Source organism: Pleuronectes platessa, chromosome 23 (assembly GCF_947347685.1).
Source record: "Pleuronectes platessa chromosome 23, fPlePla1.1, whole genome shotgun sequence".
NCBI classification, from domain to species: Eukaryota; Metazoa; Chordata; class Actinopteri; order Pleuronectiformes; family Pleuronectidae; genus Pleuronectes; species Pleuronectes platessa.
In genome coordinates, this window is record NC_070648.1 from 5,421,180 (window position 1) to 5,445,629 (window position 24,450).

The 24,450-nt window shown below is 49.0% G+C and overlaps 1 protein-coding gene across 6 annotated transcripts; it reads right to left on the reverse strand.

The window, feature by feature from the left end:
* Positions 1-81: 81 nt before the first annotated feature.
* zbtb4 (zinc finger and BTB domain containing 4) lies at positions 82-23,774 on the reverse strand. 6 transcript variants are annotated; one of them, XM_053415709.1, is made up of 4 exons: positions 23,635-23,774; positions 19,467-19,597; positions 18,873-18,966; positions 82-8,719 (listed from the first exon to the last, which is right to left on the reverse strand). In XM_053415709.1, the coding sequence occupies exon 4, from the start codon at positions 8,701-8,703 to the stop codon at positions 3,190-3,192; it is 5,514 nt and encodes a 1,837-aa protein (XP_053271684.1). In that variant the 5' UTR covers positions 8,704-8,719; positions 18,873-18,966; positions 19,467-19,597; positions 23,635-23,774; the 3' UTR covers positions 82-3,189. The 6 variants fall into 6 exon arrangements, with proteins under 6 accessions (XP_053271684.1, XP_053271687.1, XP_053271686.1 ...); XM_053415712.1 differs by having other exon boundaries at positions 19,467-19,591; positions 23,635-23,761; XM_053415711.1 differs by having other exon boundaries at positions 19,467-19,603; positions 23,635-23,761.
* Positions 23,775-24,450: the final 676 nt, after the last annotated feature.

A 24,450-nucleotide genomic window follows, 5' to 3' on the forward strand; every position in this document is an offset into this window, starting at 1 on the left:
GCATATTAAGATTTCAGAATCAACATGTAAAGATTAATAGACAATAAAAAAATAAAAATAAACGTGAGACCGGACTAAGACTGATTTCATTGGGTCATCAGGTTAATACTTTATTTTTGTTTGATTGCAGCAAAGAGAAAGAAAGGGAGACGGAGACGAGAGGAGAGAGAGAGAGGACGAGGAGAATATGGGAGGAGGAGGAGGAGGCTACAGACTTTGGGAGAGCTGTGGCTACAAGCCTTTGTATCAAATCTAAAGACAAAGTCATCAGGCAACATTAAAACATCTCTTAAAAATAACATGAACATATTTTTGTGTGGGCTCTATATGGCACAGTATTACCCTAGACATGTACACGATACCAAAAAACAGTTTAGCCACACCCCTACGTCTATGAACAGCTTCGTAGCAAACAAAGCTGTGAAATCTATCTCCAAATCGTCTCTCAAGAAAAAAACGCTCATTTTTGCTCCCCCCCCAAAATTTCTTATGCCATAACAAGGCACCTTGACCAGTTGAAACCTGGCAGATCCACGTTGTACGATAGATAATCATCTTAAATATCAAAGCAGAGGCACATTCATTTTAAACTAAAACATACAGTAAGTAGTTGTATATTACCACCAGATTCCAGTCCAGTCACTACAATACGTCGATTTGCATGCTTTTGGTCAGTATGATAAAACCGTGATGGCAAACTATGGCATAAGAAATGGTCCAAAAAAAACAAAACAAAAACACAAACATGTCCATCTGCAGGAATGACTTGAGATTGTACATTGGAGACAGCAAGGCTTTTTTTTTTTTGTCTTTGTTTTTTTTTTACACTGAAACGTACCCACAGAAAAGTGTCAGACAGCAACATAAAAAAATAACAGGTGGCCCGTACGCTGTCCAGGGATTCGCTGCTGCTGCTCAGGCAGATTTATTTTGGTTTTTCTTGTTCACGCACTCACTCGCTCGCTCTCGCTTCACAAAGACCTCACGCACACGCAATAAAAAGGCTTGTAACCACACCCAAGGGGATGCTTGTGCGCCCCTTCAGTTGGTAACACACCAGCCTGATTCCTAAAAGGCGTCCCGGCACCGTCGACCCCCCTGCACATGCACGCACACACACCGAGGCCCCGCTGTGGGGACTTCACTCAGAGGCGCAGTGCACGTGTGTGTGTGCTTGAGGGAAAAAGGGCGGATTAGAACAGCTTCTAAATAGTGGCCGTGAGACGCATGATGTGGAAGATTAGTTTTCGTGGAAGTCCTCCAGACTGCTTTTGTCGATAATCGATGATAAAATAGTAACGGATATGGAAGATTAAAAAGACCAGAAAATATTTTAAAAAGGAAACAAAAAAAAGCTGTGCGCACAGTGCCAGATTTGCCGAGGATATAAACGGTAAGGAAGCAAGTGTTGCTCATGCGTTGTGGATACAGAACCCAAGTTTACTGACATGTTCCTAGGACTACTGTATATATGCATACCAGACGTTATACGGTTGTTTTACAGGTTATTTGTGTCGTAACTGAAACAAAGAGGAACTGAAACCAACTCTACCATTAATGCAGCTGTACTTCATTAACCTCATGACTAAATTTACATTCATATTTGTACGTTTACTCCCCCCCCCCCACCCCGCCCCCGTTTTTCACTGAAGCCACTTCCATCTGGTAAGAGGGCTAAACAACATAAAAACAACAACATAGTTCAACAGAACAAACGTATAGAGATAACATTACACAACGAAAAGGCCCCAGGAGGGCATCTGGGGCAGTTTTTCAGCCACCACTTTGGCTGCCATCTCAGCCTTTTTCCTACCACTAGGTAAATAACAGGGCAGGAGGGGAAACAGTTCAGACTATTCCCATCTCCCTTCAGTCGGGGGGGAACAGGAACAGTTTATTTATCCCCCCCGAATCACTTCTGTGGGGCCTTCCAACAGCTCTGTGCCCGTATATTTCTTTTCCTATATCCAGAAATAACTCAATACCCTGAATCCATTTGTCTTTTCCTCCCTGTCGCTCTCCTCATCCTGGCTTAGGACACGGAGCCTTTCTTTCCCCTCTTCCAATCAAGGAGGTAAAAGCTACGCAAGGTGAAGGCTGTCTGGTTTTTTATTCTTTTCCTTTTTTCTTGAAGGAAATGAGATGAAAAAAAAAATGGAAGTGCAACGGCCTACCAACCTTCAATTCTTACCCAGTGGCCAGCTACATATCCCAAGCAGCTACAAGTGTCCCCTTTAAGTGACCACTACTTTTTTTCTACTTTGTGCACATAAGGTACAAACTATGGTGAATGCTATACAGATCCGACAGTGTCATCTGGCCACAAAGTAACACGGTTGAGACACGAGAAGCTCAGATGATCCGACGTTGTCACGCTCAGCCATAGAATTGACTTCTTAATGATTTGGATATGAGGGATCACTTCTAAATGCACTTTTATACATTGACCTACAGTAGCTATTCCAACTAGAGTAGGAATGCTGTGTGCGTCTGATACGGAATGACCTAGCCATTCATGCACGTACACCCACCCACACTCACACACACATACACACACACACACACTCACACATACGCAGCAATACCTGCTTAAGCCAACCTCTGCATGCACAAATCCCTACATACATGTGCACGTACATGCTCATATACATCTTTCATTTAACGACAGGTCACACCTGCACTCGCAGCCTCACCGACTGTCCTCTCATCCCTTATCATGCCCACACGAGCCTTCCCTGAAGAGTGTTTATCCTCGTTTTGCCACGACTATAAAGGGAAGCTGACTGAACTAATTTGTCACACAACACGCACACACCCTGTTAGAAGTTCTTATTCTTATATTATAGATAATATAATGAGAAGGAGAGGAAGATTAATCAAGCTCTAGAACTATGACACACTACAGCCAAACAGGAGAAACACAGGGAAAGGTGAGCAGGGAGTAAAGAGAGGGGAGTAATGACACGTCACTAGATTATCGGCCTCTCCTCCCCGTTTCTTTGCTCCCTCTCTTCCCTTCACAGCAACTCCTGATTCAATGCCTAGCTCTGATCTCTACTGAATAAAAGCGAGGCAGGGGCACTGTGGGAGCGTCGTCAGTGACCCAGTGAGCACAGACCCCTTCCTGCTCCTCCTAAACAGCCCAGGCCGTCCCCTTTGGAATATATCCCTCTTAAACCTCCTGTTGTACTAAGGTTTGCCGCTGCTGTCTCGTTGCTTCTTGCCGCTGCCACTGCCGCCGCTGTACAGGCTGGGATTTGCCACGAGGGGGTGGGGTGCTGTGCCCATGTAGGGCCCAGCAGCGGCTGCGTAGTTGAAGATGGCTGGAAGGAAAGGCATAGTCTCCATCTTGTCCCCCCCAGGGGCCATCATGTTCAGAGCCACAGGAAGAGCTGCTAAGTTATAGGGGTAGGCCAGCAGCTGGGGCCCGTAGAGCAGCTGGTAAGGGTCTGGATAAAATGGCAGCTTGGACAGGTCCCCGCCATGAGGGACCATCACTTTACCCAGTGGGCCAAAGGGAAGATGTCCACCAGGATAGGACATGAGCAGATTATCATCCTGCTTCTTAGCAGAGCGGTAGCTGTCCGGCACAATTAGGGGTAGGGGATAATCCTGGGCAGGGTAGCCCACTGGGGGGGCGCCCCCCTGCTGGGAGTCTCTGGAAGAAACAGTGTCCTGGTGCTCGGGCTCAGGTGGCTGAGGGGCTCGGGGGAGTTGCAGAGCGTGGGCAGAGGGGCGGTCGCCGGCACCAGCTGCTCCAGTGGGCAGTGTGAGTCTGTCGAGTCCTTGTGAGCCGGAGTGAACCTGACGGTTGGCGTGAGATAACAGTCCGATGATGGAGGGAGACCGACGCGGGGACTTGGGAGTGTGCCTGTGCGAGGAGGGTCCATTCATAGTGGTTTGAGTGGGGATGTGCTGGGGGGACTGCACAGGACTCAAGGGCTCCTCTTTAGGGACCAACAGAGCCATTTGGTCCTCTGGGGCATGAGTAAATCTGCTCATTTTCTGGGCCCTCTCCATCTCTCTTTCTCTCTCTCTCGCCTTTTCTTTCTCCCTCTCCCTTTCTCTCTGTCTCTGTCTCTCCTTCTCCCTCTCCGTCTCTCTTTGCCTCACTATCGCCCTCTCTCTAGCTAGCATCGAGGACATGGTAAGGTCTTGTGCTTCATCGGGAGAGGGGCTCCTGGACAGTGACGGAACTCTTAGATCTTGGACCCGAGGTGCTTCCTCATAACCTGCGTGCAGGAACACACCACTCCCGCCCAGCCTCTCCCTGTCCATAATGACCCCATCCCGTTTCACGAATCCGCCCTCGGAGCCGGGAGCTGTTGTCATGGAAACAGGAGCAGCAGCAGCGGTTATTCTGGTCTGTGACGTCACGGGCACATTCGGAGAGGTGTTGGCGGGTGCCACGACGTGCACAGGGCTGGGTATTCTGTAGATCTGGCTGTCTAGGCTCTTTCTGCTGGGGCTGCGGTAGTCCAGACATTCGGCTCCGTTCATGACGAGCACGCTCTGGAGAGCGGAGGGTGCGGCGGGCGTGAATTCATTTTTAGTGGGCGTGAGACTAACTGGACTTTCTAGTGGAGGGTCTGCTGTCTGTGGGCTGGGCTGTCTCTCCACAGCTGGATGTGTGAGCCCTGTTGGCTGAGGCTTGTCTGTGGATTCTGACGTGTGATGTTCAGCCGTCAGTTCACTGAGGCGACCTTCATGCTGCTGCGAGGCCAAACAGTCAACCCTGATGGGCGGGTCTGGTGTTGAATAGCTGATAACTGAAACAGAGAGCGCACTGGGAGCCTTTGCCTTCTCCGTCTCTACGTCTCTGCTCACGTCATTAATAACAGCCTCAGTTGTTTTTGGCTCCGGGGCTTTATCTTCCCTTTCTCTCTCTGGGGAGCTGCTTAACTCGTGGCGTCGGATATGGCGAGTGAGTGCTGAGGATGTCTTACACACCTTGTGACACTGTGGACAGGTGTGTCGTGATAATGCTCGTCTGCTGAGGCGACTTGGACTCGAGTTTCTCCCCGATAAACCCACTTGCCCCCCCCTTTCTTCGTCGTACTTCGAAGTCTCTGGCACAGATTTGATCCCGACCCCTTCATCCTGTTCAACAAGTGCCACTTTAGGGGGTGCAGAGGGTGCGTCCGTGGGCTTGGGATGCTGGGCTCTCTGGTGGTCTTCCAACTTGTCCCACGAGGGGAAAGTGGCTCGGCAGAAGAGGCACACAAACTCCAGCAGATGGCTGAGCTCGTGTTTGTCTCGCTTCCTGGGGCTTGAGAACCAGCGGCCACATGTACCACACTCTGCTGCGTTCCCGTTAGTCCAAGGCCGCCTCTTTATTCCCATGGGAGCCCCTGAGGTAGACGGAGGAGGCTTTGGAGAGTGCAGAGGAATGGAAGCAGCCTTGTGACAGGCCTCCTGCTCTTCTGTGTCTTTGCTCTTATCCTTCAAAGGAGCAGAGAGACAGACCCTCTTTTTACCCTCTCCCTTAACTCTGTCAGGTTTTTGGGGCTCCTCATTCGTCCCATCCTCTTCCTCATCTTGGGATTTCTCCGTTTCTTTATTTACACAGTTTTTGAGCCTCTCCGCCCTCCTCTTCAGCTGGATGGAGCGCTTGTATTTCAGTTTTCTCTGCCAGCTCTTCACCCGCTGCAGATGTGCTTGTGCCTTCCTTTTAGGCTTGTAGGAGTAGTAAGGCCGCCATAAATTATCCTCCATGTCATGGTCACTGTCCTGCTCCCTCACCTCCCGACGGAAGTAGTACTCCCTCACTCCATCGGGGGATTTGGATCTCTTTTTCCTCACCTCCTCATCCTCACAGTCTCCCTCCTTATCATCCTCCTCCTCCTCCTCCTCCTCCTCCATGCTGGCTCTGCGGTGCTGGCGGTGTTTATGGTGATGGTGGTGGAAGTGAGAGTGGCGTGGATCCTTGACCTCCCGCGATGTTTCACTGCGTTTGGATTTGGGGGGAGAAAGGCTCTTGTCTCTCCGGAGATCTGTCTCAGAGATGCTGCGCTTCACGATGGCTTCCTCGCCGATGCGTACAGTGATCTGGCACAGTGGCCCGGCCTCTCTGACATGTGACCCTCCAGACGACGGCGGCTGCTTTGAGTTAGAGGTGTCGCTCCTGCTGTGGGACTTGCGTGATTTGTGAAATGATCGACCCGCCTCAGCCTCCCGTCCACCTCTTGAAGTTGAACCATTCTCTCTGGTTTCTGAATTGTCTCTTGATCTCTTCCTATGGCCGTCTGCACTATCCCTTTGCTTTTTAATTGGCCTGGGGCTGCCCTTGTGTGAAGTCTGACTGTTGCTGGTTTCAGGGGACGGGCAGCTTATTGGACTTTTCTCGCTTCCAGAAATAACCTGGTTGCTATGTACGATGACAGAGGATGACACTGCTGTTCCATGAACTATGACAGAGGGTTTTGAATGTCCATATGTTATCACAGAAGGCATGCTAGCTTCTTTACCAGTTTTGGGAGTTTTGGTTTTGTTGCTACTAGACATTTTGAAGTTGCCACTGCCTCGGCCCTGCTCTGACTCTCGGGCCTCGCTCTCGTGGTTTTTAACGCGGTGCACGTCCGCTTGGGGGAGGGGTGTTAGTCCAGAGAGGTCCCTGTGTTCTGGAGCCACAGAAACAGGGAAGTCATCGGGGAAGGCATCTGGGTCAGGCTTAACACTCTGGGGGTGGGCTCCGCTGATTAGGCTCTGTAGGTCCCCAGAGCCCAGAGCACCGCCCAGACCGGGCAGGGAGAGGGGCGGTGTATCACTTGGTGGTAGAAGCAGGCCATTATGCAAACTGTCACTGTAAGTCTTGTACGGTCTCTTCTGAGAACGCATGGGGAGAAGGCGGTAGAGCTTGAGGGCATTAGCTTTCTGCTTATAGCCGCCATTAGCCGTCTTTTCACTGGAGATGAGACTGGGGTTAATCCCGTGAATGGTTTTCTGGTGCGTTTTGAGATTGTAGTAGGTGGCGAAGGCGTCCCAGCAGAAGATGCACTGGTAGCGGCGCTCTCCCGTGTGCCACACCTCGTGCTTGGTGCGGTACTCAGCCAGGGCAAAGACTTTGTCGCAGTAATGGCAGGGATACTTGCGGCGCCACGAGTGCACATTAGAGTGACGCTTCAGGCTGGACAGGGTCATGTAGGATCGCTCGCACACAGAGCAGAAGTAAATGACATTGCCGTCAACCACCTTCACAAAATGGTGCTCATCACCCGCCAGTAACTCTGCGTCTGCTGCATCATCACCTTGGATACGCGCCAGGAGGCTCCGTGCTTTCTTTCCTGGCCGCGCCTTACTGATGTCTGTTTCTCCCACAATCATTCCCCCCTCCACTCTCACCTCACCCTCCTCGAGCGGCTCCTCCTTTGGCTGCACAGTGAGAGGAGGAGGGCCCAGGCTGCTGGAGGGGAGGCCTGGCATTTTGCAGGAGGCCTCGTGGGATTGCAGTCGTTTGCTGTGGATGAAGACCTTGCCACAGAAACGGCAACTGAGGGCTCGGCTGCCACGATGCAGCCGCATGTGGACTGTGAGGGAGGAGGCCGAGCTGAAGAGCCGGTGGCACACGCCACAGATCAGCTCAGGCTTCAGGCTGTCGGTCGGAGAATAGGAGGACGAGTGAGGGGGGGCGGTTAGACCCTCAGATGGGGGAGGAGGAGGTGGTGGTAAGGGGGGAGGGAGGTGGAGGGTGGGTGGATGAAGGCTTGGTCCATGAGGGATTCCCAGTTTCCCAGCTGGTCTTCCAGTTATCTTTTCTCTCCTCTCTGCATCCCCACAACTCTGATAGGCCGATTTGCCCAGGCTGAAGAGGATCTGGGCCGTTTGAGAGGGCGACACTGTACCGTTGGCGATCCTGTGCCTCTCGTCCCATCCATCGACACCATAACAGGCCCCCAAAGACCCGCTTGACGATCTTGGGGGTGACCTCTGAAACTGAGTCTCTGGGTTGAGTTTGGAGCATTTCAGAGGAGGCGGCGATTTAATGTCCTTCCTGATAAGTGCATGAACAGTCATGGGAGATGAGGAGGAGGAGGGCGAAGAGGACGGAGAGCTGTCGTGCCTCGGGGGCTTAAAAGGTCTGTGCTTTACATCCATGGTGGCATCCAATTTCCACAACGACCCCTCATCCGAGCTCTTGGAGGACGGACGCCGTCGGTGGGGGGATGGAGAGGACGAGGAGGAGCTGCGACAGTGGTTTGGAGATGTCAGAGAGGCTGGGAGGGGGGCGGCACTAAGTGGGAAGCTTAGGGTAATTTTTGCATTTTTAGGTCCATCGACCATGTCCTCCAGTCTGTCCTCCATTAAGGCTTCTCCCCTGCCTCCATGCCTTTTAGACTTCATCTCCAACTGCTCAGTTTCCCCTTCCTCCTCCTCTTCCTCCTCCTCCTCCTTTTCCTCTTCAGACTGAGAGGCCAGCCCGCAAGACCAGGCAGGCTTGTGTAGTCCTTCGATCCTTTGTAGGCCGTACAAATTGACAGGCGGGTGTAAGGGTGAGGAGGATTTGACTGCCTGAAGGGCGTCTAGAGCCACTAATGACAGCGGCGGGGAAGTCCAAGGTGTCAACCGCTGACTCTGGTGGCACGTGGCGTCCTTAGCTGCAGTTTGTGGTCGGGGAGTAAGCCCAGGCGCCAGGTGCTGTTCACTCAGAGGTGACTGAATAAGGCCCGCGTGGAGGGGGTCCCATACCTTTTCACTGGACACCATGACCAGCCCCCGAAATCTGAAAGAGAAAAGAGACAGAATATATTAGCATTATAGACATCCTAGGGTAAACGCATGACACGAAAATGGACATCAACATAAAGTAAAAATGAACAATACACTGAAAGCTTTGTCAGAAGCAGTCATGGCGCTCGTGGAACACTTGAGAAAAGGCTAAGGAAACTGAATGCCCTCGCAATGCTGAACTTCGACAGCTCAGCCAGGAATGGTGAGTGTGAGGAGGGAGAGGGTAGGGGGAAGGAATGAATCTGCGGCAGTGCTGGTTTAGATTTCAGCGTGCCACAGCCAAGCCTTCAGAAAGGCATTCCAGAGATCCATCTCCGTCGGCTGTGACACAACATTCCCTATTGCTAATTGGAAGGTGCTCAGATTTAATCAGGATTCCCTCAGAATAGAGTGTTGACTTAGATTCATGGTCCAAACACACGTAAAAATAGTCCTGCGCTCTTTCTATTTGAGCAAGGGCTTTGTTAGCCGTTCCTGGCAGTGGCTAATGTTTGCCGGGCATGACTCTAACCATTTATTTGTGAAGGCAAAGGCGGGGGGGGAAGCGGGGAAGAGGAGACGGGAGGGAGATTGCATGCATGTGCGCCGACGGTTTTTCCGCCCTCTGCATCCGGTGCAATCTCAGCTGAGCTGCAGAAGATGAGCGACAGGCTATTCTCATTTCCATTCTAATTCAACCGCCACTGTGGTGGAAGCAGCAATTTCTCCTCATACAAAGTACCCGCAGATTCACATGCAATGAGCAATTTGCTGTTATTACTTATTGACGAATGGTTTCATTTGTTTACGTCTGCAGATTAGGTGGAAGAACAGAGACGCTGCGAGGCTGTAATGATGCGACGAGTATGAAAAATCCTCAGTCATGCTTTTCTGCCTGCGTTTTCAAGCAGCAGAGCAGCCAGGAAGGCAGGCCGCTGTAAAATTCCACAGGCAGCCCTGAACAGGCAGAAACTAGGTCAGCACTGTTATTGCAGAGGGAAGAGGAGGGAGAGAGGGAGAGAGGGAGAGAGAGAGAGAGAAAGACAGGGAGAGAGAGGGAGAGGGAGAGGGGGAGAGAGAGAGAGGGAGGGAGAGAGGGTGAGGATGAAGCAGAATGAAAGGGTGATAGAAAAAGGGGGAGAGGGAGAAAGAGAGTGAGGGTTAGGGACAGAGCAAGAGACCGAGAGAAGGAGAGAGGAAGAGGAGGGAGAGAGGGGGGTCACAAACAGGAACCGTCAGACACACTGCACTGGCAGACAGACGGGAGCCCAGGCAAACACACACACACAGACACACTCACACACACACTCAGACAAATAAACATGCATGTGCACACAGCACAGTGTGTATGCTCATGTATGCCTCCAGGCAGGACAGACAGACGTAAACAAAGTAGCTGAACGTGGATGGACCCACTTGTAAATGACATTCAAAACCAAAAGGTGAATCTGAGGCCAACATGTCCCTCAGACTCCGGCAGGCACAGGTGGAGCAAAGTGCAGTCAACAAAAGGAAAACAGAAGTGTCTAGTGATGACATACTTGGAGCAAACAGTGGAAAATACTTCTTGCCGTACGGAGACAAAAAAAGAAAAAACAAGATGGAGTTTGCTTCGCCAGTTCGTGCACAGTCAAGAGGATCTGTGTCTAGAAGCGAGGATGCACAACGCTGTCTCCCCGGGCCTGCCATTTTTTTTGCTGCTCTGAATTGAATCAGGCCTCCACTGTCGCTCACATTCGCTGAGCGATAGATGTTGTGCAGGAAATCCCTCACGGCGAGCGGCAGCCGGCTACAAGTGGGCGGACACACTGAGAGACGGTGCTGGGGCTAACAATTTCACCATATCATCTGATGCCTGCGCTGTGGACAGGAAAATGCGTATGACGCCCCCTCTGTGTTTTTCTTTATCTCCCTGTGACGCACACAGCCACAGCAGAAGCAGAGCATGCACAACACGCCGTCTTGCTGTGACAGGCCGCTCTTAACACGCTTTAAACACGCCGGATTTACTCGTGCACACAGAGAAGTGTGCACAGACGCACAGGACATGCATATAAGCACCGTCATGGCACATGCTTCACACACGTCAAACACACACAAGCACATGTGACCATGAATGTGACATAACTCTCGAGCAAAGAAATCTAAATAAACAGCAACCGTGTTTCCACTCTACTCCGCAACAGGATGTTCTGCACAAACAAACATGTTGGCCGGCCTGTGAAGTGTTCATCTACAATATTTACACTTGTGGCACTACAAAACCACACAGCACCAACAGGTGCTCAGCTGGAGCCGGCCAAGCTAGACTCTAGTCAACATAGAAAACACATTGGCTGTCACATGACGGAGGTTCTTCACTCACAAGTGGAAGAAACGTTTTGCCAACTCCTGATTGAATTTTATTCCATATCACAAGACAAATGTGACAAATTGAACAGAAAACCCTGTCGCCTCTTGATTCAGGGTATTTCCTTTTTGTTGTGGAATTTTATGAACTAGAATGTCAGTAGGCAAAGCTCATGTTGGTGGAAAAAAACACCTCCGTCCTGATCTGTGACAAAATGTAATGGGTTTCCTCATGACCGTCGTCCCATCCTTCACCCACATGTGTCAGGAAAATCTTTTTGGTAGTTTCACAATAATCCTGCTGATTAACCGTTTAACCGATAAATACCGTCAGTTAATCTGTTAAAAAAAAAAATCCTTGGACATGGGTTCCATCTGAGCAGCTTGCTTCAGCTGTGCATCACACGGTTAACAGACAGCGAACCCGACAGACAGCTTGTGGACATGTCGCCGTTTGTGAATAGAAACAGCAGAAAAGCTGCTGAGGACTCTAGAGGCCTGAACATTTACGCAGTTTACACAACTGTCTCTCCGCTGACAGTATGGATCCGGAAGTTATGCCGATGTCGGCCTGCGACAGCGACTGGATTGTTCCCGACTGCGACAGCACTGTGTGTGTGTGTGTGTGTGTGTGTGTGTGTGTGTGTGTGTGTGAGTGAGAGGGAGTTAGTACAGCAGCACTGCAGGTATGTGATGATGAGCGAAACTTCATTTTCTACCGACACCGCTGCTGTTTGCATTTCTAATAATAAATCAATAGTTACAAAAATGATTTACTCGATTAATGTTTAATAACTGGTTAATAGATGAAATTCAAAATGTCCGTTCTAAGAACATCAACTTGCAGACGGGACCCACGCAAATCGGTAAAAACATTTACCGTCGACTTTGAGACACTTGTTCATTAGCATTTGAAAAATAAAACACGGCACGACGATGACCTTGCCAGCCATTCATTAATAATCCACTGAATTTAAATGGACAATCAGTCACCGGGGACATCACGGCTGAAGTGGCCTTGCATAACATAAGGCTGGACGGCAGAGGAGCTCGGCTGGTGCGCGGCAGCTCACGGGCCTTGAACCAGCCATTGAGCAGTCTGTTTATTCCGCTGACACTGGTACTTGTGCTCACAGTCAAAAAAGTGTTAAAACTAATATTTTTTTTTACAATATTTCCTCTCCAAGGAAACTCCTCCACAGTCACACCACGAGTGCTGTAATATGATGCAGTTAGAAAGAAAGCGTGTGCGCAAACTAAAGCTTCCTTTGGCTCTAAAATAAAGTGTTTAGTAAAATACTTATAGGGGACTCAAGGTTATTGTGCCGATTAAATTACTTCCACATTGTTATATGTAAACAGCAGACGCTTGTACCAAATCCTCATTAAATATTATTAAATATAGTGCAGCTTCTGGTCCCAGTTTCCCATCACAATTTATTTTTATTTGAACTTGAGTCTTATTTTCATGATTTAAAGCGGTTAGCATTTTTCTAAGGTGTGGGAATAAAACAACGTTGCTGTGGCAAAAGAAGATGGTTCAAAAAATATGTTCAGCGAGGCTTTTAATGAGCTACTAGATTGTGAGTTTAAAACTGATCACAAACGTATCCCTCACTGCACAGGAAGCCTTTGTGTGTGTGTGTGTGTGTGTGTGTGTGTGTGTGTGTGTGTGTGTGTGTGTGTGTGTGTGTGTGTGTGTGTGTGTGTGTGTGTAAAGCTTCAGTAACCTGAAGTATCTGAGCAGAGTTGGGCCTCGAGTATCTGCGGGTTCAAGCTAAACCAGGAAGTCGTGTGCATTTTGCATATTTGTTGTTCTCCTCTGATAATTAGCATCGTCATTGTCTGCGTTCGCGTATTTCATCAAGTTGTTGACCACGCATTACTGATAGAAACACTAATAGAAAGTCCAGAAATAAAAAATACAAAGTTGTCATGGACTAAAATTATCATGATCTAAAATTATCTTTTGATTCTTCAGCAGTGATGAGCCATCATATACGTATGTGTGTGTGTGTGTGTGTGTGTGTGTGTGTGTGAGGTTAAGGGGAGTGCCTGCAAGGCGGAATGTGGGGGGCCTCGGTTTTCCAGCCGGTGAGCCAGAGGCGAGGAGCATGTGGGAAGAGGAAGGTGTCGGTTAGGCTTTCTCCCCAGCGAGAGGGGCAGCCAGAGGGGCCCAGCTATCAGAGCAGCAGTTGGTCTGTGAAGCGGAGGGTGTACGTGTGTGTGTGCTCGTGAGGGTGTGCACGGGCGGGCGGGCGGGCAGTGGGGGGGGGGGGGGGGGGGGAGGGAGTGGGCATCGTTAGCAAGAACAGGCTACTGAACTCTCCGCAACCCCCCGAACCAAGAGAGCATGGTGGAGCCAGCCAGATGGGAAAGAGGGCGGGAGGGAAGGAGGTGAGCGGAAGGGGAAGTTGGACCGGGTTCGGGGAGCGGTGGAGCAGAGGTGGCGGTGGTGGTTGTGGAGTGAGCGGTGAGGTGGGGAGGTGGAGGGGGGTGACTTCAAACACGTCTCCTCCATGTTCACATTTCATGGTTTCCTTGTCTTTCTGATCCCTCTCAGCGTGACTGACTGCCGCCCCCCCTCTCTCCCTCCCCATGTGTAAACTGTCGTATCGTGGTGTTTTTGCATGCCGCTCCACGCACCAGCGAACCGGCCCACGTCTGAAACGCCATTCTCTCCATGGTCTGTTAGCTCTCAACCCAGCACGTAATTCCCATAATTCCGCTCGCTGCAACACAATCAGGAGCGGCTTTGAAACGCTGCGAGCCAAAAAGGAAAGTACCCCCGGAGAGCGGTAACACTATACCAGTGACCTTTTTGAGGTAATTTCCCCAAAATCATTTTCAATTTCATGCAGGGTCCCAGTTGAAGGGGGCGTGACGTCCCCGGTGGACTTCTCGGTCTAAAACTACCGAGGAACATTTGATTGTTTGTACGGTTCAACCAAAGTGCCACATTATCATAAACTTCATGTGCGCGAGCGACTGTGGCAGGTCAGAGAAAACGAAGCGCCTCACCGCTTCCCCGGAAAACAACTACACTGAAGTACGTCAACGTCCCTCATAGAAAAAAACCAAACAAACGTAAACGAAGCCAGACCAGCTCCGTCCTGCAAGTGGCTAGCGAGCAAGTGGCAACATCACAACAGTGCGTCCCAGCATCAAACCCCACGTCTACTGTCTGACCTACGACCCCTGCCCCTGTGGCAGCGTGGATCATACTTTCCATACATCGAGCACATGGGGGGGATTGGGCTTGGCATCCATGGAAAGCAGGAATGTGGAGTAGTCGGCAGCAGATGCTCTGTTGTTTTGGAAAAAAGAAATACGTATAAAAGTGAAGCTCAGGGAGGAAACAACGAGGGCTCCGGTGACATCAACACGAGAGACAGCGTCCAGCAAACACAACAGGCTGTTAAAATGGAGGACAAGCGGGACGGCCCGAATCAAAGAAATGGAAAGACAAGAGGCAGTGGGGGGGGGGGAGGAAGTGGAGATGTTTACGGTTGCCTGTGTGTTGCACGTTTCTCTCCTCTGACGTTGTCCCCAAGTTCATGGCCAGGGGGGAGGGAGACTCCCCCCCAACCCCCCAACAACAAAGCTCACATCATGTCTAAACGCCTCTGCTGACATGTGCTGGCTGACCCTCCCCTCCCCGGCCCTCTCCCCGGCCCTCCCCTCCCCTCACCTGCGGTGGCTCACGGGGGGACGCGAGAGGGCTTCGGGGGAAATTAAAAGTTTCATCACAACCTCCAGAAACGAGTCATCGCTCTTGAAAAGAGAATTGCGTGGTGCGCCAGCGACCAGCGACGGGAGGATGAGGGGGGACGAGGCCTGTTCCTGGCACACACACACACACGCACATTAACGCACTTCCACAGACGCACACTGCCCAAACCCACGCACACACCCTCCACTCATGCCCCGACACACGCATGTCAAATAACAAATACAAAAAATAAAACCTTTTCCTCCTTCTAGACGCGTGAAGCAACTAGGGCTCCAGCAGCAGGAGTGGAGCAGGAACAACAAGCAGGAAAACAACAGAATTCAGCCTCTCCTCCTCCTCCTCCTCCTCCTCTCTTCCTCTCATTCTCTCCCGTCTGTCTCTCAGGAAGACAAGCATACAAGAAACACGTACCTCGGAAAACCTCCTGCTGCATCTCTGCTGCGATGTGTTCTCTCCCCTCACACTCCCTCTCTCCCTCTCCCTCTCTCTCTCCCTCTCCCTCCCTTGGTCTGTGTATATGCGCACGACTGACTGAGTGTGTGTGTGTGTGTCTGTGTGTGTGTGTGTGAGAGAGAGAGAGAGAGGGAGAGAGAGTGAGCACAGGGAGAGGCGGTGCACACACACACACGCACGCACACACATACAGGCAGCAGTGTGTGAAGACAGAGGGCAGGAGCGTTTCTCACACTCGAACTTGCTCGCTCTCCCTCGCTCACTCCCCCTTTTTCTTGCTCTCCCTCTCCTCTCTCACTCCAGTTTATGCCTCTGACACACGATTCTTAGTGTTTTTGCTTTTTTTTTTGCTTTTTTCCAGCAAGTGACCCCCCCCCACAGGCCCCCCCACCCTTCCCACCCCACCCACCCCACTGAATCCAATCTTCTTTTTATTTGGAAGTGTTGTTCCCTCTCTCTCTCTCTCCCTCTCTCTCTGCACACACATGCATGCACACACAGACACACAGGCACACACACACACACAGACACACACAGGCACACACACTACTTTATATACACAAAGCCCAGCGATAGGGAGAGGGAGGGAGAGGCAGAGGGAGACATAGTGGGAGAGCAAGCAGGCAAGAGGACGCCATTTAAGCAGTTTGTTACGAGCACTGCAAGTCCCCAAAATGGCTGAAAACAAACAGGAACCACGCCAACTCAAAAAACCTGGGCACGGGGACGGAGAGACAGACAGACAGTGAGGGTGTGAGGGGAGAGCGAGCGAGGGAGACGTGGAGAAAAGTCCAACCCGGCGAAAGGGGAGAGAGGACAAACTGGTGGTAGTCTCTAATGGCGGATGGGAGCAGTTGGAGTGAAGTTGAGGGGGAAATGGAGCTGTTAAAGGGGCACCTCAGTGGTGTGGCTCTGCACTTTGATAAAGTTTGGGTCCTTTCAAGGAGCCTGAGAGCCTGCAAAAAAAAAAAGAATCGTCAAAATCAATGCACCAGAGGCTGAGATAGCGAGACTTTACCGGGCCCGGCTCCAAAAAAACGCTGGGACCTACAGTTCCCATGATGCAACTTGATAGCCGTCTTTCCTTAGACTCTGCCTGCCTGGCAAAAGCCCACATCTTTCACACACACCGCGTCCTTGGTTTCTAAGTCTGAAGGGCATCATCTAAAATAGCCCGGTTGTAAAAACGTCGTTCACGGGCTGAGGTGGCGCGGACGACGTGTTCCTTCACGTAGCCGAGAAACAATTAACCAGGAGCCAGAAAGGCCGGTCGGACCGATGAACCCATTGATCTGCCCAACAGAAACACTGCACCGTGGTTTTAAGAAAATGACTTAACAACTTTGGAGAGTTGTTGCCACGATGGTAATTCTATCTGTGTGTTGACTGGCTGTCTGCTCACACACAAGCACCTTTTGAAAATTACAGCTGAATGTTTTTAATCCTACAGGGCCCTTCATGCTGATTCCTGAGTACGGCGCGTGGCATTTGATATGTGTCGAAAAATGTACAGGGGATTATGACACGTGCCAACAGCAGCAAAAAAGGGCTCCACCTTCCTGGTCGTCCAAAAAACAGTGGCAAGAACATGACTCTACTTTGTCCGGCTTTAGAAAACTCCCTCCAGGTATTATATAACTGCTTTCTGAGGCGGTGTGTGATTCCACCTGTGTAAGGTGTAAAATATTTCTAGGGGAGAAAACCTCTTAAAAAGGTGGACAGAAACCGGGATGGAGTCAGTCTTCGATTTGTTCACGCCGCTCGGCTAAGAGGTTCAAGGGATCGATCAACTGCTTTCAGGTCAGTGTGTGTGTGTGTGTGTGTGTATCTGTGTCCAAGCTAAAAAACCACAAGTGACAAAGCTTCCGCGTTGTTTTGCAGCAGGAAAATGTCGCCCACCACCGAGGCCTGCAGCTGGGTATCAATCATGATTCACCCGTATCCGTGCGAGCCGCCTCACAATGGCGACTGTCTTCGTTCTGGTTGCTCTCTCGGCCACGCACGTCACGGTCAAGTGGAAATTCCACATGTCTCTCCGCTCTCCCTCTCCGCCGGCCGCGAACCACTTTGGCCGGCCCGAGATCAGGAGGTAACTCTCTCAGCTGGAACAAGGCGGCAGAGGAACGAGGAGGGGCGGAAGAATGTTCTAGTTGTGCTACAGCACCATCATACTTCCCACTGTCCTTTTGAGTGGAACTGCTGCTGCCCCCCCCCCCCCCCCCCTCCACCACCCCACCAGTACCCACCAACTGAACCTTGACGCCAACCACCCGCCCTCCTCCTACTCTTTCCCTGCCCTTTCTCTCTCTCTCTCTTTCTCTCTCTCTCTTTCATCACTCTCTCACCCTCATTGTACGCCGCCACACTTGTCTCCATGGGAACCGCTCAGGGATTGGGTGTTGTTCCTGTGACCTCTCTGGGTCTTGGAGTTGGAACACACCCCCCTCCACCCCAACGCCTCCCCCCCACCCCCCCACCATCCATGCACCCCTGCACGTTTTCAAAGCAGGCTGCCTGTGAGTGGAAGGGAGATGTGACGGCAGCTGTGAGCCGGACGGGACAGTGCAAAATCTTCCATTATAACTAGAAGTGAAACGATGTGTGTGTGTGTGTGTGTGAAGCGATGGAGGCTGGGTGTGCGGAGCAGAGTGCCCGTTGGCAGAGACAATAGCATGTGTGTGTGTGTGTGATCCAGGAGTGCGTCCGCTCAGTCCACACATGTGTGTTAGCATTGTCCCGTGGCTGCAGCCAGCCACCAACTCTGTATTCAGAGGCGCCCCCGTTGTCCAGCCGTCCCCATTCATGGATGTTTGGCGAAACGTGATCATAGCTTTTCATGCTGTGCTACCAAGCGACACACACGCACGCACACATCTGAATGCACAAAGATGAAAAACAGAGGAAGCCATCTTGCATCTTGTAGCAATGTGCGAGAAAAAACGCAGGCCAGGGGGAACAATGCAGGTTTTGAGAGCCACGAGGGGGCGTTAGAAACAAGACATGTACTCATATAATTGTCTTTTTGTGTTGATTTGTGTCACGTGTTGGCAAACAGACTGACTATTTCCACCTCCAACAGGTAGGGATTAATAGTCAGATCATAAGCTACTTTCTTTTGTGTCTTTTTTGGGGCCTTCACTTACTCAGGGAAGAATTATATAACTCGTCGGTTGCTAAATGCTAAGGCTAAGCTAAGACTTAAGTATTTCAGCTGGCCTAAACAGAACGAATTGAAAAAAACAACAGTGCATGGCTCTGGATGGAGACGAAATTGCATTAGCCCCAAGGTAAGATGACATTTTTGATTTTTTTTTTAAAAGAAACTGAGGTTATCTTATATTTCAGGACAATTACATGTTCGTTAACTGCAAAAGTGACTTAACAGTCTTTTACAGTGTTGCATTATGGGTTATTAGTGGCCGTGAGTTGCTGCGCGGCTAGCCAGAGTTTTTCGCTTCTTTACACATTGACGCCGTCAGAGTTAATCCACTTAAAAATGACAGAGGAAATAAACTCGAGACGACTGAAAACAAGTTCTTCTGCCTCACCCCCGACGTCCTCGCTGCAGAGATGAATAATGTGACTGATAAATTATGTTTGAGGAAGGAGAGTGAGAGAGGAATTGACTCACCACAGTAACTCAGTCTGCTGACGAGTGGCCACTGGGAAAGTGAGCTGTCTGCAGACGTCCAACCCATACATACTTCTGGTAAGGAGCCAGATGACTGTGGAGGGAAGAGAAAAATCCGAATGAGTTTACCGCTCAAGTCTTATTTTAACAGTGTTGTTTTGTGTGGCACACACTAAGAACAAGGTGAGGGATTAGTTCATCAGTGAGCACATGAGTTTCCCTTTTCTCACGACTAAATGATAGATAAATAGACAGATTCCCTTTATTGTGGTTCCACAGAAAAGAAGATTAGTTGCAACAGTGCAGTAAATTCTACCGTTGCCTCGAGTGCACTTGGAAAAACAAAAACCTGTCTTGTGTTTTTTATAAAATGCATCATGTGGAAAGCAGATTTTCTTTTCATAAAATACAGTACAAGGAAAGAGTTATGCGATTAGAATTAGTACGTGAGTCTTCTGTATACAACATTTAATTCACATCATAAATCCAGAATGAATTCTTAGTAATAAGGACACACATGTGTGTGAAAGTAACCCGAGGCATGCCCAAGCATTAGTAAACATCCTCAGAGATCTCGAAGACGGGATGACTAACCTGCTCTCCAGCTGACTTGGACTGAGATCAAAGTGGGAAGTCAAACGACGACCGAGGAGTTCATGTGTCAGTGGTTTTCTTAAAGAGGAAGCCGGGGCTTTGCGGCGACTCCGACTCGGCGACTCCTGCTCCTGCTCCTGTGGCCGGCACGTAGACATGTGAGGACAGAGCGGCGGAATGAAACCACAGCACATGCAATGCTCTCCACGTACAGATAAGCAAGACAAATGTTTACATTTTAAGCTAGACACACACACACACACACACACACACTCACAATGGTGTTTGAGCCCTCAGCATCGTCTTGCAGACACAGGGGCAGTACAATGAATGATTTTACATTACCTCCTGCGTAATAGGGAGAGATGAGCGTGCTGGGACATGTCCTTATTATTAGCAAACACGTCCCTGCTGTGTCATTTCAAAATGTAATGAGAAAATCCAGCCTGTGAACAAGCTACCTTTAAGATGAACTTTCACCTCTAGTTCAAGAAAATCCAATGTAGGATCGCAATACAACTTAATGCCTATTCACAAAAAAGGTGAAATGCAAACATCAAGTCAAAACTTATATACCCTGAGAAAAGTTGGAATGGACTATTCTCATTATATAACCACTCGTCCATCAAAGTCTATCTTTGACAACACAGACAAAACATTTCCATCTTTTCCAGATGAATCTGGAAGTAAATGTACATGAAGTATGCAGCCTTTAAAAGGTCAGATGACATGTTTTTCCAATGTTGTAATACTGGGTTTCTCTGAATTACTCCACCGTGTATTGTTAAAATGCCAGATACATGTCAAACATTCACTTTGGTTTATTTTTCTGAACCAAATTTAACCTTTTTCTTTCCCCCGAAAAGTCTGAAAATCCGTTCTTGACGCATCACAGGGTGAAGATATCTCATCTAATAAAATGGGCTTCAACTTGGCACCGGCGGAGAGGATTTCAGCCGGGCCAAAAAATATGTAAATATTAGAGTTCTGCCCCTGACATCCTCTCTCACATGGGAAACATGTCAAACCTCATGCTGAGAGCTGCTGCAGACTCTAAACTTCCATTACAGAGGTCACTGCCACCATGGTGTTCTGCTAGAAAATATTACTCTTCAAAATTAGATGAGATTAAATTATTCAAGATAAATAAATTGCGCATCAAGTTGGGCAACAGAGGTGTTTTATAACCAGTTTTTCATGTGCCTTATATAACTTTGGATTTTTTGTGCTTTCATTATCACAATTCTACACTTCCCAACCACAGAGCTGGTGTAAGAACAATAATCGGAGGGGTTGTGAGATTGACTATAAAATCAGATAATAAATATATATACATTTCTGCCACACCAAGTTGTGTTGATTTCCAGCATCACAACAATCTTTTCTTCTTGTGAACGATTTAAGCTCGCAGCCACTACAAAGATTATAAAAGAGAGAAATAACTTATTGGTTTAGCAGATTAGTCGTTTGACGCAACCGTTGTGGATACGATTTAAGGCGTCACAAAATCAAAAAATGTTGGGAACAAATCTTGCAAAAAAAATAAAATAGAGTTGGAATAAAAAAAGATGTGTTATGTAACCTGAAGAAAACCAGTCCATGATGCTGACGTCACATTGAGAAGTCATTTCCTGTGACAGCTTGAAAGATCTTTACCCTGGTCCTCTCTTAGCTTTTTGCACAAATCACTGCAGTGAACCAAAACTGCATTTCGACAGCAGCTGAGTGAAGCTGTTCGGGCGTTCTGAGCTTTTTCGGATACGGTAAAGAGGAAAAGACTGAAACGTTTTAGAGCTTCACTAGAAACAAGTGTGAGTTCAATGGGTTCAACACTGCTCCACCTCTCGCCTGCAAGACAACCCTGAGGGCTGAAACACACACTCAGAGGCTATCCTCAGCAGAGGTCCACAACCTACATGCTGCAAATGTCCGAGTAAGACTCTAATGACAAGGGAGGATGGCCGCCTATGAAGTTGTGCAAACTTAATAAATAAGCGGAGGATCCAAAGTATCGGATGGCAGAAATGTTTTTGTACCAGCCGCGGTCTGATAGGCCGGATCCAGGTCCCCGGAGCAGACGCACTGTGCTATAACAAGCATGTTTGTGTGAGCCGTGAAGAACTGCTGAGTCACACAAACTGTCCCTGGGCACATACAAGAGATAAAAAGCTAAAAAAAGGAATTAGATGGGTGTAGGCCCCATGAGAGAGTTACAGTTGGCATCTGCTTAACAATCAGTTTGATACGCAAGAAACCACTGGCAAAGTGTGGTTGTATAACAGCACAGAAAAAGGCAAAAGGAGAAGAGGAAGAGAGGGTTTGTAGTGTGGACGTTGCCAAAGGAGACTGGAAAGGATAGGTGGAAAATCATCTGGGAGGGGGTGACTGATACGGTGTGGAGGAGAGAGGAGGGCGGGCGCGGCGGCTGTTTTTTTTCCACTGCCAGAGAGAGGGAACGGCTAAATCAAATTAATTAGCTCCTTCATCTCCAGGCAGCTACTCAGGCATGCTGTACTGGCGAGAGCAGGAGGGGAAAGGAGGGAGGCCTGTAAGCACAAGAGAATGGGAGAAAGCCAGATAGGCCATGGTGGCTGGGTGAAAAGCCCGCGGTGTATGTGCACCATTCAGGAGAACAGGGCCGCGGGGGGGGGAGGAAGGGGTGCACAGCTCTCTGATAAGCGTGAGGGTTGTTTTTGCTGGAGCCTCTGTTGAGGAGGAAGTGGCTGCATGTCGGCTGACGCCGTGCACCGCTGCTGCTGCGCTCCGGGGCGATGCTACTTCCTGTTTCTAGACAGCCTGTACTTTAAGGGCACCGTAACCAACCCTGTCTCTGCACGCCTCTTTAAATAGCACGCTGACACTTCAATCAGAACCTCCCGGAAATGTGGGGTACTGAGGAACTCTGGCACAGACAAAGGGGAAAAAAGGAACATGAAGCGAACATGTCCTGTGATCAAAAATAAAACGGTAAATCAACCCGACTAGTTGTGCTGACAAGAGAAGAGAGGGGAAAAAAGGGACAGTAAAGAGGGAAGAGGAAAAAAGAAAGTGAGGCAGATGGTCCGAGGGAACAGAAAAGTGAGAAGAGAAAAAAGAGGCCGGGCAGACAGTAGAAGAGAGCGTGAGAGAAATTATGAAGAGGGTTCGAGCATAAGAGGGAAGACAAACTTTCTGTGGGGGAGGCAAAGAAATAATGCGAGTACAAGGGGTGAAGAGGAAGGCCAAGTGGATTCACGATACATAAATGGAGCTCCCCGAGATCTCAAAAATAGGTGGGAAGAGAGCGATAGGGGGGGGATAAAATAGGATGCAGGGCAAAGGAGATCCTGAAAGACAGCGGCAGGGGTCAGGACCTTGGGAGACGAGCACAGTGGACAGCTCAGTGCACGGCTGCCCAGACGAGACTTGGCTGCACTGTGAGAACCCCAGATTAGCACTAAGCCGATTGCAACGCGAGGTGGGATCAGGAGCAATTAATTTAGCACCCAGATAGTTCCAGGAAGGGGCTGAAAAGATCCTGGACAAAAAACGCAGATCTGCTGCAAAACTCTGCGGCAACATCTGAGTCCAACCCTGGGTGACTTAACCCTTTTTTCGTTAAATGAGCGGCCTGAAAGGAATCCTTGCAGATGAGAACTTGGAAGGCCTGAAAAGAGAGTGCGGCTGATGAAAGGATGGACAAGGGGAAGATGAAGACGCTTGGCAGGGGCTGACATCAGCCAAAACAAACACCCAAAGAACAGGACATTCTCTCGCGAAAACAGAAATGGGCCAGCCTGTTCCAATGGGATCGAAGAGAGAGCATGCCTCTGACCTTGCGTCACCTGTCTGTATTACAAAACATCCTGGTGCATAACTTAAGGGCAAATAAGACCTTAGGATGGGGTTGTTTGTTCATCTAATGGGGAATTTACTTGCGCACAAGAAAGAAAAAAACTCTGACAAGGTTTTGATCTGCGTTTTGATTCTGAGAATGAGGTAAACTGGGACTATTTACAACCATAGTGTCAACAATGTGAGTTACAAACTTTCTACAAACCACTCAGACCCACAAAATCCATCATCACAGCCTTAAAGGACATTTTATATTTAGTTATTCATGCTCACAGCGATTGAATTCTCTTAGAAATTGTGAGTATCGTCTGTTTTTTGGTGGATTATACTTCACCTGCAATGACTCGCTTGTTCAATACAATAATGAGAATCCAGTTATAGTTTCGGTTATTTAACTGTAAATCACACAGAGAAAATAAATGGCCTGCGCCTGCCACTGTGCTCTGCATCTGCCCGTCTCTCCCTCTCTTCTTGTTCTTTGCTTTATTGTGCTGCAAAGCTCCTCCCTTCCCCGCGTCCCCACCAAACCCTGACAACACACACACACACACACACAGTCCGACTCTGACATCATCAGACAAGAGCTCCCCCTATAGATACATGAATCATCTGCCCTAACAGGAAATCATGTGTCTGGAGGACAGACCCGTGTGCCACATGTACTGTTATGTGAATTTGAATATATGGAAAGCTGAGATTGAAACACAAAGCTCCACCCAATAAAAGTCTGACCTTCAGATTTGCACCAACACTTCACAGAGCCGAATCACGGTGAAGCATCCAACTCCCCAAACCATCAGCAACTCCTCCATTTTAACATGGAACCGACAGGTTGCACTGACTTGGATTAAATAATTTCTAACCATTTAATTGCAATTCAAATCAATTAGAATATTATATTTAAAATAAAAACACCATTTCAACAAGCAAAAATTCAGCAATTTTCACCCAAGACGAGGTACATGTTTCACAAAACAATCAGAAGTAAAAAAAAAAATACTGACTCCTTTTAAATAGTCTTATATCGTAAAATACCTCATTATTTTTTAAATATATCATTGTATTATTATGAAATATTTATAACCTTCTTGTTATGTATGACACTATAGATCAAATCGTATTTAAGACTGATTTTGTTCGGTGTGTAAAT